This window comes from Silene latifolia, chromosome 4, assembly GCF_048544455.1.
Source record: "Silene latifolia isolate original U9 population chromosome 4, ASM4854445v1, whole genome shotgun sequence".
NCBI lineage: Eukaryota > Viridiplantae > Streptophyta > Magnoliopsida > Caryophyllales > Caryophyllaceae > Silene > Silene latifolia.
In genome coordinates, this window is record NC_133529.1 from 12,800,243 (window position 1) to 12,815,636 (window position 15,394).

At 31.7% G+C, this 15,394-nt stretch overlaps 2 protein-coding genes across 2 annotated transcripts; one reads left to right on the top strand and one right to left on the bottom strand.

Moving 5' to 3' along the window:
* Nucleotides 1–2,295: 2,295 nt before the first annotated feature.
* LOC141652083 (non-specific lipid transfer protein GPI-anchored 26-like) lies at nucleotides 2,296–3,347 on the bottom strand. Its single transcript, XM_074459730.1, has 2 exons — nucleotides 2,833–3,347; nucleotides 2,296–2,613 (listed from the first exon to the last, which is right to left on the bottom strand). Exons 1-2 carry the CDS (start codon nucleotides 3,266–3,268, stop codon nucleotides 2,492–2,494), a joined length of 558 nt encoding a protein of 185 aa, XP_074315831.1. The 5' UTR covers nucleotides 3,269–3,347; the 3' UTR covers nucleotides 2,296–2,491.
* A 5,521-nt stretch (nucleotides 3,348–8,868) lies between these two features.
* LOC141651081 (non-specific lipid transfer protein GPI-anchored 16-like) lies at nucleotides 8,869–10,031 on the top strand. The gene is made up of 5 exons (XM_074458806.1): nucleotides 8,869–9,100; nucleotides 9,273–9,299; nucleotides 9,463–9,528; nucleotides 9,641–9,691; nucleotides 9,817–10,031. The coding sequence occupies exons 1-5, from the start codon at nucleotides 8,869–8,871 to the stop codon at nucleotides 10,029–10,031; spliced, it is 591 nt and encodes a 196-aa protein (XP_074314907.1).
* Nucleotides 10,032–15,394: the final 5,363 nt, after the last annotated feature.

Here is a 15,394-nt window from a genome sequence, read left to right on the forward strand (position 1 = left end):
ATTTTCTCATTTTTCAACACCAGTCATTTAATGCCATTTGAAAGCTTTCCTTATTTTCAATATCTATTTTTCACCAAAATTATTTATTTATCTTATAAAACTCTAATTTTATGGGACAATCTCTCATGAATCACAAATTCTAGAATAAGACTCAATTTTTATAAAAAAATTGTTCATTTAGTGCTAATAAATGAGTTGTCTTTTTATATAATGGGTTTGTCTTACAGTGTGAGACCGTCTCACACAAGAATTACAGCTCATGGTATATTATCGTGGTACAACATATGCTCTGTAGCGAATCGGTAATGTTCTATCTATGGGGTTGCAAACAAGTATTAAGGCAATTTTTGCGTAAAATGCATAAATTTTATTTTATTTAACTTATAAGTTGGACAAAATACACAAAAACTTCTACATTTCGAGTGTCCTAGAGGTCGAAACTCATACTTGTTTTCCTTAACCAATACATTTCAAACTTTCAATTGCTTATAAATCTAGCCCTAGATGGAATTCATTCCTGGTTCCGCCACTGGTCATACTCTAATAAAACCATACTTCCTTCATCTGGTCATTTATTTATCTTTGATTTTGGCAAAAGACCATGTAAAGAACATCAATGACATTAATAATTTCGGAGTAACGTTTCACCCTCTCTTTTTAGATTAACCTACTATCTACCTAAATAACCTAATTGCTAATGATGGTGTCAAATTGTTATAAATGAACATTCCAAAACAAGTAGTACAAGTTAGATTGATTATTGATGCGGTCCAACAAAATGGGCCGTGGACATGAATGACAGGAGCCCACGGGTACGAAATACGGCCCAACAACGGACATATTATATGGCACTAGCACATGTGCATCATGTGATGCTACGAATAATGGGGCTAAAATCAGATCCAGAGTACAAAAATGAGGTAACTTTGACAATCGTCTCAAGTCATCTCAAGTTGTCGGGGTTGTTTTACATTCACCCACAACATTAAATTAACACAAATTATTGTACAGGTGGACTTAGTCTAGTAAGTAGATCATACATCCGATGTAATACCACCAATTTTATAATTTCTGAGCATTATATTAAAGTTTTTGAATTTTGTTTTAAAATTATGAGTTTTACAATAAAGTTTCCGAGTTCATTTATTTAAACATTAAACTAAAAAAAATTACAACAAAACCCAAAAACATTACTTATAAGTCTAGTTAAACTTGATTTTTGACGGAAACAAAATTAAAATCTAACTTATAAAATATAATAAACTCAGAAAAAATACACAAATACTTAAAAACAAGTAAAGTTTTAGGTCATAAGCTCAGAAAAATACACATATGCTCAAAAACAAATAAATCTGAGGTATTACATCCGATGTATGTTCATTTTTTCTCGATTTAGTCTTATTAAGCAGAGCGACATACATGTACATGTACAAACTAGGTTGCACAGACACTCCTCCTAATCGCGTTCCGTGTCGGACACCGTGTCGGACACGACACTCGTCGGACACACGTCAAAACGTGCCGGACACTAAAGTAAAAGTGTCTAACTTTCATCTTTTATTTGGGCACGTGTCCGACACTTGTCCATGGTATTTTGAGCCGTGTCCATGGTATTTGGACACACCTCCAAACGGAATCAAGTTGAATTTAAGGTAAATGGCGAAAATTGTTATATGGTTGAATTTGGTGGGGAAATAAGCTGAATTGGAGACAAATGATGTTCTTTAGACTAGTAATGAAATGTCGAAATAGATTGATTATAAGTTGGTTTTGGTATTGGAAATGAGAATGAGTTATAATTAACGTAAATTTTAGTTTCACTTATTTAAATTTAATATTAAATACTTTTTCAAAAATAAAATCACACATATATAACTATAAAATATATATTTTATTAAATTTAAATGACGTGTCCCGTGTCCTAAATTTCATGGGATGACGTGTCACGTGTCCGTGTCGTGTCAGTGTCCGTGTCTGTGTCCGTTTTGGTGCAACCTAGATGTACAGAGTATCATATACATGAGTTATATTATATTCTAACAAGTAACACGTTGTATTTTATGATAACGACGACGAGTTTGTTTACTTTTTCGATATAAGCTATCTGAGCAAGTAGAATCAGAAGATCGGTTTAATATATCTCTCATAAGTTTAATAACTTTCTATATTCCATGATTAAAAATACACGAGACCTCGTTAAACTAGAATAACTCTCCATTTTACGCGCTTAAGAACATGGTGATATACTCTTTACTCGAAGTATAAATATAAGTCGATTGAAAAGGTAAAATGTATTGCAAATTCAATAGTTTAAATGGCTCAAATACAATAATAGGATAGCCTAATAAATGTGGCTCAAAACTTATACAACAATCACAGAAAAATGTATAGCAATCTTACAAAGGAACAATCACACACACATATATATATAATATATATAGTGAATTCTTTTATACTTGTATCTAATCCTAGCAATTTCACAATAAAATGTTTAGAAAATGGCCAAAATTGAAGAACAGGAGACAATAAAGGCGAGAACGCCAAGGGACGATTTCACAGTGCTTCCATCGGACGCACTCCCCGCAGTCCCTGGTACCGTCTTCGATCCTGACCCTGCACGATAAAAAAAAAAAAAGCATTAGTAAACCCGGCGGAAAAGACTGAAAGACAAATACCGGATTCAAATGACCTGAAATGAACTAACTTGAAATAAAACCATATTTAAAATGATCTGACTCGAATAACCCGTTTACTTAGGTTTATTCCAAGTCATTATTTTCGAAAGCAATCAGGAAAAAAAAAGAAAAAGAAAAACTCAAGCATGAAGCATACCAGATGGAAATTCTGCTGATGGGCCATCAGATGTTTCACCTGGAACACCTGCAGGAGAATCTGCAGGAGCAGCAGCAGCACCACTTGTACTTGTAGGCCCATTGCATTTGCTAACAGGTGGAGTTTGAACATTGCATGAAGCAGGAAGCTCGAGGGCACGAGTCTGATTAATCGAAACACCCAAAGACGAAGCAGCACCACTACTCAGGGCAGCACAAAGACACTGAGGTTGCGACTTAACGACATTGGCTAAAGTCGAACAACACGAAGCTGCAGGAGTTGAGGAACTGCCAGTAATGTAAGTAAGACAAGAGGACATGCTAACTAACACACTTGTGCAGCCTGTGGTACTTGATTGAGCTCTAACTTCATTACATTTTAATGAAATTACTAAAATTAAGAAAATTAAGCATAATTGAGATACTTTCGACGACATTTTTGTAAGGTAGATGGGAAATTTTAGTTGCTTGTTTTAGTAAGAAAAATCTTTTAAGGATGTTGTAATTCTTGGTTGAGTGATGGTTTAGGAAAAGAAAAAGTTGATTTTATAGAAATATAATAGCATGAAGTAGGAATATAAATATGTAATGTTGTTATGTATAGGTGGCCTAACTAATTTTTAGTTCAAATGGTTAGTTGAACTTTATACAATTTTATGAATTTTTAATGATTAGCTTGAGTTTAACATATTCAATTTGTATTCTTGTTTGGTGTTTTTTGGTAAGATCAAAATGTTTGTAGCAGTTGAAGTCAATTTATCAAGGATAACCAAATGGTAGTGTCGGATTTGGTAATATATTATTGCTAAAAGTCATGATTCAGAATGAGCTAACACGATTCTTCTTCAACTTTTCATTATTTTATAATAAAAAGTTTAAGAAAAATCTCGTACTTAATTAAGTTAATTTGATTTAATTTTAGCGAAAGTAAAACACGTCATATTAATTCAACCTAGAGATGAATGAGCATGGTAAAAGTGCAAAATTTTGAGGTTTCACATAACACAACTAATTCCTATGTCAAATTGAAGTTTATTGGTAAGATCAATCACAATTCAAGAGCATTAGATTCAAGGATAAATACCAGTAGCAGGAATTTGGTAATTCGTTCTCGCTAAAAGTCATAATTCAGAATCAGCTAACACGAATCTTCAATTTTTCCCATGAAAAAGTTTCAAGAAAAATCACGTACTTGATTAAGTTAAAATAGATTTAATTTTAACGAAAGCAAAATCCGTCATACTAATTCAAGCTAGAGACGAATTAACATAACTTCACCCGTGAGTACGTGTCTTGTGATAGTCACTCTCGGTCTCAACTCCCAAGTCCCAATGAAGGAGGAGGGTTGTGTAGGTTTGTGACAGCCAACATAAAAATTCCTGTCACACTTTATGAACATAAATCAAAATTCGCACTTCGTAAACACGAATTAACATGGTAAAAGTGAAAAGTTTTGAAGCATCACCTAACACAACTAAATCTATAAATATTATTAAAAGGCTACCCTAAAATGTCCAATTAAGTCCACGTAGACAATGCCACGTAGGATAAAAAAAGCCACGCAGACATTTGAAGCTCGCGTCAGCCGCATAACCCAAATGCCACACACACATTCATACCCAATTACCCCGTCTCTTATCATCACTGTTTCTACCAACAACGACAATGCCCCTTTTTCCGCTCATTTCGTTAACCGGCATTAATTTATTATTACATGGCATTAATTTAATTCATTTATCTATAAATTAATTTAGTTCACTTATCTATAATATTAAAAGATATTATCTATATTCTTAAATAATTTTTGTATATTAAATACTCCCTCCAATTTTCTTTTATCTTCCCCTTTCTTTTGGGCACAAAAATTAAGAAAGGGGAAGAAAGAAGGAATAAAGTAGAATAAAGTATTGTAAGTTGTGAAATTTATAGGGGAGAGAAAATAATAAAGAATGAATAATGAATAAAGAATAGATAAAGTAATGGGAAGTTGTTGATTTTTTAGGAGAGGGAAATTAATAAAAAAATGAATGAAACTTACCAAAAAAGGAAAGAGGTAAGATAATCAAACTTATGTGAAAAAGGAAAGAGGGAAGATAATAGGAAATTGAAGGGAGTATATTGTTTTCCTAAATTTATGTAAACCTTAGAAATTTACATCAAAATTTCATAATTTATAGTTAATATTGACATTTTAATTGAAATTTTTGTGATAAAACATGTTAATAAAATTTATAATTTATAATTAAAATTGATTTTTTTTGTAATAAAACATGTTAATAAATTAATTAAAACTCTTCATATTACTTACCACCCACCATTTTTATTAATATTTTTTCTTATTTAATTCATTTTTTTAATTAAACATGGAAATAAATTGATTAAAACTCTTCATAATACTTAACATCCACCAAATTAATTAATTTTTTTCCTATTTAATTAATTTTTATAATATAATATGTTAATAAATTGATTAAAACTCTTTATATTATTTAACAGTTAACACCCATAATTTTCATTAACATTTTTTCCTATTTAATTCACCTCTTGAGTTTCTCGGCAATAAATTACCTAATTAAATAATACCACAAAATAAATTAAAAATAAAATTAAAATATTGGAATTTATACTTGTATAATGGCTATAAAACCTATAATAGTTTCTATCTATAAAATCTTATTAAAAGACTAACTTAAAAAATATGACATTGCAAGTTTAATTGTGACGTGGTAAAAAAAAGTGATATGGATTACCCATTTAAGAAAATTAAAAAATATAAGGTAAAAATTTTTAAAAAATATAAGGTATAAACACACAAAAAAAAAGAAAAAAAAAATTATAAACCATTGATCTACTCTCATAATTTTATTTATTTATTTACCTTATTTATTTAACCATTATTTCCTTTATTTAATGAAATGACCTTTTAACTTTCTTTTCATCATTACTATATATAGTCCGTATTTATGTACCATATTTTTTTATTTTTCTTTCATTCATAAAATTTTGAGAGAATTTGTAATATAATTTTTCATATATATAACTATTATATTCATCCTAATTTTCAATTTTATTCAAAAAAATAGCACCTAAAGTATACATAGAAAAGTAAACTAATTATTTCGTTTTTTATTTTTCTTATGTTTTGTATTAATTTCTTATTATTTTTTGTGTGTGTATTAATATTGCAGGAGAATGAATTTTCAATTTTATTCAAAACATTGGTAGGTAAGCTATAGCTAAAGAACTAAATTAATTATTTTGCTTTTTATTCTTATTATGTTTTGAATTAATTAGAATCTTATTAGTTACTTTTTGTGTTTATATTAATATTGCAAGAGAATGAATTTTCAACTTTATTCAAAAAATTGGTAGGTAAACTATACAATGAGAACTAAATTAATTGTTTCACTTTTTATTTTTATTATGTTTTGAGTTAATTAGAATTTTATTAGTTATTTTTTGTGTGAGTTTGTATTAATATTATAGGAGGATGACATACTCACATATCAATAACAATGCACGAGATTGGATGACTCTTTCATTTTTGTCATTTTTTCTTTTTTCTACAATGGTGTATTAGAAATATCGAATGGTAGCAAAAATCTTTAATAAGTTGTTGACATGTTGTTGCATTATTGTCCTTCACTCTTTCCTACACTTTAGTCTCCTTTGTAACATTTATGTTCTATTTTTATTTTGTCAAGCAGGTTACAAATCAAATTGTTTAGCCAAATTATTAAAGTACGATGCACATGTCAATTTGATCTTATCATAGTGTTATAATATGCATAAATAGTAATTAGTTAGAAACCGATTCTTATTCTCCGTTTCATTGTTTTAATTCCAATGCTTTCAAGCCTTTAAATCATTTTTTGTTTTCCATCAAATATACTATTCTGTAACTCACAATATTTTCTGGATAAATATTTTTTTTGAATGATTTGTTTATATTTATTTCCTCCTGAATTAGGAAAGGCTAATATTACGTATGAAGTATAATAGTATTGTTTTGATTATAATTTTTGATGAATGATCGAATATGAAGAAGCTATGTTTAGAATCGTATATGCATAAATCTCTATTTATTGCGTGATTCCGAGAAATGTGTAATTAGTTTTGCTCATATTATACTACTAATAATAATTATTAGAGTTCACCTATAAAGTTTTGATCCTTACTTTATTCTCTTACTTTTTGTCCCAAATCTAATCTTATATATACTACGGAGTATAACATTATAACACAAAATGTGATATTTTAAATATATGTAACCTTTCCTTGGAATTATTTGGATAGTTGTTAAAATTGCTCATATAAAAGTTCACGACCGTTTCTTTGCAAGATAAACATAGGGTCAAGTACTTTAAAATGCACCAAAACGACAATAAAAACAGTATATTCATTCAAGCAATAAAGAGGCAAAATGCTATGTTTGTTGGTGAAAAAAATCATTCATATTCTATAATCTTTAAGCCGGTCAAAGTAATGGTTAAATAATAAAGAGACAATTGAAGAATCACTAATTAAAGAGACAATTGAAGAACCATTAATTAAACAGGCAATTGAAAAATCATTGGCAACTCAAACGATAAAATTGAGAGTCATTGATTTTCTTTCTATAAAATCTTTTTTTAGGGTATTCTTTCTATAAAATCTCATCAAAATACCAATTCATATTGTCTTATTTGATACCAAGTTGTCCAAACCAACATTACCCGTCGTTACAAAAGTCAGTTTTTTTGTTCTCTCTGTAATTTAGAGTATTTTATTGGAATTTTGTGTCTCCTTTTTCCTTTTCTTTCTGTTCATGTATTTATATTTAATAGTCATAATTGGAGGTGCCAATTCAATTAATTAACTTAATAATTTAATTAATGATGTTATTGTAGGTATGTATATGTTAATGCGATCCTAAAATGGATGTGCTTTGAATTTCGCGTAATTATTTTGCATACCCAATAAGAAATATTTTTACGAGACTAGCATAATTATCCATATTGTACGAGTTTTAGGATTTTGACGGGAGTATTTATTTAAATTATATATCTATATGCGTACTTACTATAAGTGAAGTAATAAGAAGGTTATATTTTTGTAGAGAAAGAAAGGATAATGAATGAAAAGTAATCACGCTATATATTTCGAAGTTATGAAGTTTTTAACTGCATATGTAGTAGAAAATAAATTTCAATGCAATTTGTTTATATATGGAAGGGTGACTTCTTTTCATGTTTTGTTTTATTAGTAGAAACGTGTACTCATATTTTTAAATCCTTTGAAAACAAGGGACGACAATGGAGCGCAAATTCATGTTCCAATACTTATATGGCGTCAAGATTGTCCATAAGACCAGAAGTACCCGAAAATTCAATTTGACGGATTGTGTCCTCGCTTCAAAACAACCAAGCTATTCACATTTTGGTTTGCGTATCATCCAGAATCAAAAATTTGGAGTGTATTAAACTTTTCTTTTAAAATACCGCTCCCTCGGTCGTGTTCATTTATTTACCTTTTTTTTTTATAATTTTTTGTGAGTGGTTTTTAATTAAAATTAAACAAATGATTGAGAGAGGGGGACTACTCCATATAAGTTATTTACAAATTAAACACTTAAACACAGTCAATTATTAATGATCCCGTGATTTTCACGGGCTCCAAAACTAGTTCTATGTCAAATTGCTTTTAAACAAAATGAACAAACACAAATTCTTAACGCCCCATGTCAACAAAATCAAAACTAAAAAACTAGAAACTTCCAATGATTTCCTTACACATTTAGTCATAGCAGTTGATCTCCATTGACCTTACAAAAAAAAATCCTCTGTTTTCCTCTGAATTCTATAAATTCACAATCAAAACTCTTCAATTATCACAAATAATCAATAATTCTTGAATTTAAGTAATTATTTCAAACTTTGCTTAAACATAAAGTTAGATGGATAAGTTTACACTAATAGTAACACTAACTTGCTTAGCATACTTGCTAATTAGTCCAGTAAAGTGTCAGCAGACTGTAAACACACCATGCACAGCATCAATGATAGCTACATTTACACCATGCATGAACTACATTACTGGCAGCAGTGCAAATGGCTCGTCTCCGACTTCGAATTGTTGTGATGCTTTTAAATCTGTCATGAGTAATAGTGTTGATTGTGGTTGTCTCTTGCTTACTGCTGGTATTCCTCTACCTCAACTTGGCAATAATACTATGGCTCTCGGCTTAACGAGATTCTGTAAAGGAGTCACTGTTCCTGTTCAATGCCAAGGTTCGAATTCTTTTTAATCTTATAAAAGTTATTCAGCAGATGTCGACTAGCTTAGTTGGCTGGAAACTCGTCTGCATTAGAAATTCAAAATTGACATTAGGGTTCACTTTACACCAAAAACAAATTCTCGAAATGTTGATACTTTTGACACGGGTTTTTGGTTGTTTTGCAGCTTCCGGTAGCCCTCTTCCAGCACCAGGTACGCGCTAATCATCATAAGCTAATCTTCGTGTTATACTGTTATTTAAGAGGATCAGCCTAATATTCTTACTGAAAAACGCGTACAAGCTTAATATGGATTTCTTTTATAGAGTGCATTATTAGAAACGTATTAAGTACAGTTTACATCGCTTTTCAAACAGGTCCTCCACAATTTGGAACACCCCCACCCCCGCCTAGCTCCGCTACAAGGCCTAAAAGTCCCAAAGGTATACATCATGTCGAATTACTTCTAAAAAAGAAAGTAATTTAATTTGCTATTTTTGGTTAACACATACGAGTACTTTGTAGTATTTACATATGCTTAATTTTTTTGTACAGGTCCTCAACAATTTGGAGCACCCCCGCCTAGCTCGGCTTTTAGTCCTCAAGGTACGTACTTAAACCACGCTTCTTTCAACTTCCTACTCCCTTCGTTTCCAATGGTTAATGCAAACGAGAACACATTCAAATGGTTAATTACTTCTTTGATTGTATATGCATCCTGGATGCACCAGCTTCCAAAGCAACAGCAGCGACACCAATAGCCGACCAACCAGCACCGCAAGATCAACTACCACCAGCAGCTGCACCAGTAGACCAACTAGCGGCCCCACCAACAATTCATCGAGTTAGGCCAGTCTTAACACCATCAGCATCAAGTCCGTCCATGACCAACTTGCCTATTATCTTGCTAATTAATATCATGGGATTCATAATGTTCAAGTTGTAACCATTTTCTACTATGTTCTAAGCATTTGTGCTTACTCTTTCCTTATACTTATTGTTTTGGTTACATGGTTCTGTTTTCTGCTGATGAAATTTCTTTTTAATTTACGACATTTACCTTTAATCATTAATTTAGTTTATTAATATCCGCAAAATCAATCATCGTTCCCTAGTTTTGGTCATTGTGCTATAAATACATCATTATTATTCATGAAAAATGAGAAAACCTCACCAGGTGGTATCGAATTTTAGTACCAGCCTCTCACATGCAAAATACAGGAACAATTAAAGTAATGAACTCTACATTAAGCATGTGACAGGGTGGTATTGAGCATTGAATATTTGTAGAGCAACTCTACTATGAGAACAAACGAGACGTACCAAATTTTGGCTATATAACAATTATTTCGACAAAGCTTTGTATTCTTCACATTTTTTGCAATCAATTGCATTCCTATAAACAAGGCTAACGATTGATCATGAGAGAATTAAGTAAAAATAACAAGGCAAATAATTAGTGAACCAAACATACTTTGTAGGTCATTTAAGAATTAACCACAAACTTCACCTCATATTAAGGTCATTATATTTTTAGTGTGTCCAAAATTAAGTTATCCCCAATGATGCCTAAGCTAATATATAACCCTAAGTCCTTAAGCAATGTTACAACGACAACAACAACAATAATTATAACAACGATAATTACAACAACGTCAGAGTCTTAATTCCAAAATACGAAAAAAATGGCTTGTAACAAGTTTATTGCGATGTTTCTAATGTGCATGATTGTGGCAAGTGCCATGAATGTGGTTATTGCTCATGATCATGATGAATCGACTACAGACGTGTACAAGAAGTGTTTCGAAAAATGTATGAAGGGGTGTAAAGGAGGTGAGAGTCATTGTGAAGTTAAATGTGATGAAGATTGTGATGCTGAAGATGTCAAAGGTTAGTTACTCCTCACATCTGTCCCAATCATTTATTTATGTATGTTTGATTAAGTTACTCCTCACATCCGTCACGATTATTTGTTTACGGTTGATTAAAATATTAGCTAATGTTAACTAATGTGTTTTGTTTCCTTTTTACAGCTAGACTTGAGGACATGAAGATGTGAAGTACCGTAGACAAAGAGTAGGGAAGAATGATGAAGAATAAACTTGTTCAATAGACGCTTGTTTTATCAAGAAATAGTATATTAAAAGGAAATAAATGTGACAAATTAGAGCAAAAATAACAAATAGAAGGGGTTATGAATTATGAATCCTTAGGAAGATTTTGTGATCATTTAAATTAGTTAGGCTATAATTGAATTATTATTTTTTAATACCAACTAGATGAATATAAACTTTGTCTAATTTATATTTACACATTCATTCACTCTAATCCCTTATGCTAAATGATTTTTTTTTCCCACGATTTAGTCGCATTACAATAGAGGGAAAAGGGATTCAAACTAGGGAGGACCTATTATCTCCATTACCTTTTTTTAACCACTATAATAGGACATCTTCGTCCCTTATGCTAAATGTTGTGGTACAAATTCTCATTATAGACGGATAGTGTCCCTCTTACAAATGAAAGTGGGCAGTGCAAGTGGGGGTATCCATTTCTCACCCACTTGCACTATCCACTTTCATTTGTGAGAAGGACATTATGCGTCTATAACTATAGACGAATATTGTCCATCTATTATGAGACGGACTGATGTTGTGCTTGTTCGTTATTTGACCATTTCAAGTTACGAGTAAATCTCTTTTGGATAATTTCAAGTTAAAAAAAGAGATTAGTAGATCTACCGAAATTAACCTAGTTTGAATAAATGAACTGACCTGTATAAATCCTACCCGTACTCTACACGACACACGAGCTTGACCCGTATCTGAATTGACCCGATTCAAATATGTATTATATTGTTGCACACTAATTATTACTAGTAAAATAACGTAATAATCGTTGACCTGAAAATGATCCGAACTCAACCCGACCCGAACCCGATTCGATTGACCCATTTACTAGATCTATCTGTCACATCTCCGGATGGTAGTCCTTAATGTCAGTGTTGCTTATAGGCCGTTCCATCAATTGAATATAGCCTAGTCGGCCTACAAATATAGATCCTAATAGTTATAGACTTATAGCACAAATTGTTGAGTGAAACAATCTCTTAGCATAAGACCAATCAATAAATTAAAAGCCTAGTGTAAAAACAAAAAAATCACATTTATACTAGAGAAACCAACTTCATCCCTCACGATTACGCTATGCTCTTCACCTCTCTCAAATTCTCCTCTCTCAACTTCTCCTGCTGTTCTCCTACTATTTCGTCCCAGTCATTGACACCAACAACCTCGTATCAAAATCTAGCCTCATCCCAAAATAGTTATAAGTTTAACCAAATATCTAGGAATTTCTAAAAATTCTTTATAGAGAAAATTCTCTCATCTTCCTCTCTGAACAAACTCTAACCTTCATCCATCAAATTCGGAGCTCCCATGTAAGTTCTTAATCTTATATGCATGTTTAATTACTGAATAAACATACAACAAACTAAATAGCGAAAGCGATAAAATAAGATCGAGAATTAAAACCTCTAGCCATTGCTATGCATTATTCCTGATCAGCTTTAATCAAACCCGAAGATGTATTAACCCGTTTCCGAAAATCCGTCGTTGTAGTGTAAACTGATTTTGGTTCCGAACCCTCACGCTCCCAATTTAGATTGGTGTATTGATAGAGAGTAGGTTTGGTGATCTTATTAATCATAAAATATGTTGTATTTATAGTGATATTTTGCCATCAAAAATTAGTTGCAAACATGGAAAAGTGAGTGGTGGTCAACTTGGTGGGCCATAACTTTAGGATTTTTCATAAACTTAATAATATTATTTACTAGGGTAGCTGAAAACTGAAAAGCTAACTGAAACTGAAAAGGTAACTGATTATGTATCTGAAAATTAGGAACTGATAAGGTAGCTGATTATATAAAAAAAGTGTTTGACAAACTAACTGAAAAAGTTTGGTTTTGATGAAATGACGTAAAAAGATATGATAATTATTTAATAGTATAAATTTAAGGGGTAAAAACGGAAAATTAAATCAAAACAGGTACCTGAAATCTCAAATGCTACTCTAGGTAACATTTCATTTCAGGTAGCTTATTTGGTTAAATAAGCTATTTGCCAAACGCGTATAAAAAAATAAGGTACCTGAAATTTTAGTCAAATAAGCTATTTTGACCAAACTGAAATGCCTTGCCATACGAAGCCTTAATTAATTATGAAAAATCTAACATTCTCCCAGCTGACCCATTTATGCAAGAGAAACTTCATAGACAAATAGCGACAAATTCTCTAGAGCGAGAATTAATCTTTCATGGATTACGATACACTTAGTCTGTCACCACTCACACTTAATGGATAAACCATATGTTTACTCTAAATCAAAACATAATGATATTTCTCAATAAAAAATAAATAACCAAAGTGTACGTACATATAATCTGAAATGAGAAAATATCCAACTAAATGAAAAGTTTCAATACAATAAATAAAGTATCACATTATGGAACCAAGTCCCATATTCACTACACGACCCTTGAAACCTTTAGGTGGCATACCTTTAGTTAAGGGATCAACAATCATCAATTTAGTGCCAATGTGTTCTATGATCACTTTCTTTTCCTGAACACGCTTTTTTATGGCCAGATACTTAATGTTGACGTGTTTATTCGACTTTCACTTATATTATTTTTAGCCTAATTGGCCGACTAATAGAGTCAACAACTCTTAGCCCAGATATGAAACCTTTCAGCCATACACCATGTGAGGTAGCCTCAAAACAAGAAACGAACTCGGCCTCCATAGTAGAAGTGGTTGTCAATGTCTGCTTAGTACTCCTCCAGGATACAGCTCCGTCAGCTAGCATAAACACATATCCTGATGTGGGTTTTCGTGAATTAATGCAGCCAGCAAAGGCTGAGTCGGAGTAATCGGGTTTTTAAAACACAAGGTTATTTGATGCGTTTACTGAAAAAATGCCGCAAATAGAACACAATATGAGGCGTTTTATACCAAAACGCAGCAATAAGGTAATCGATATCTTATCTTATATCTTATAAAAAAAGAGAGTAGTACGCTGACACTACTTTTGAGGTGCTTGTACCCTCTGCTGACATCATTATTTACGGAAATGCCACCGACTTGATTTAGTTGATCACCACCTGATACTTTACCTTGTTCTGTTATATTTACCATTACTCACCATCCTAGATTTCTTTCCTTTAAGCACTCACAAATCCACAATCATGAGAAGCTAACAATCAATAGCAAACATCCCTCTTACTTAAATTTAATCCGATGAAACCATAGTAAATTGAATTTAAACATTTACAAATTTCAATTCCACTCAAATTGTAGATGAAACCATAGTAAATTGAATTTAAACATTTACAAATTTCAATTCCACTCAAATTGTACAAAGATTATATTGCACAAATACAATAATACGGAGTACCAAACTCTATACCAACTCAGAAAGTAGATAAAAATGCGATTTTTGAGAAGTCCCAATCAAGGGGGAAATAACATCATGAACCCTAAAAAAAGGCTTTCAACACCGATCAGATCAGTACACAATTGAAGTTTACGATTTTGCGAATTTATTTTTACCTATTCTGGTCAGTTTCGTACCTTTAGAGTTGATTTTTCATTCTGCAATGGTTTAAGGTTTTTTAAAATTTTTTACACATATTTTCTTATCACAAACTTAGTTTCTGATTATGCTCATCAGCTGTTCGGTGAATTGTCCCAACTAAAAATCGAATGCTTTTTCTTTCAAGCCCTTATCCCTTTTTTCCGCATTCATTTTCTATGTTATGGTACATAGATTTCGGTCTTCTAATTACCTGATGATGTTAATTTCTTTTACGATTCAAATGTGGCCTTACCTCAGTGTGGATAAATGAAAGATGGTTTTCCGTTTTTGTAATGAATCTGTCATGGGCGAAGACATGATCTTTTGACTATGTAAATAGCTAATGTTTACTAAAGTAATGTACATGCCACAGAGATTCATTGGTTCTACTTCACTCTATGTTCTGTTTCGTGCACAGTAATGCTGCCGAAAAGCTTGTATGAGAGTGTCATGACACCAACTCATTCACCATGTCTATCGTGAAACCGTCTTATGTAAGGCTCAGAGACATATTTTGCTCTTATTTATTTTCTGTCTTTGTCACTGCGTATGTAAAATCATGGTTATGTTGCGTCATGGCCAGGACGTAGAAAACACTCAAGAGTAACGGTTTGTGTTATCGTCTTCCGCTTTAAATGTTTGGGATCAATTATTAGCGGAAAGGCCAAAGTA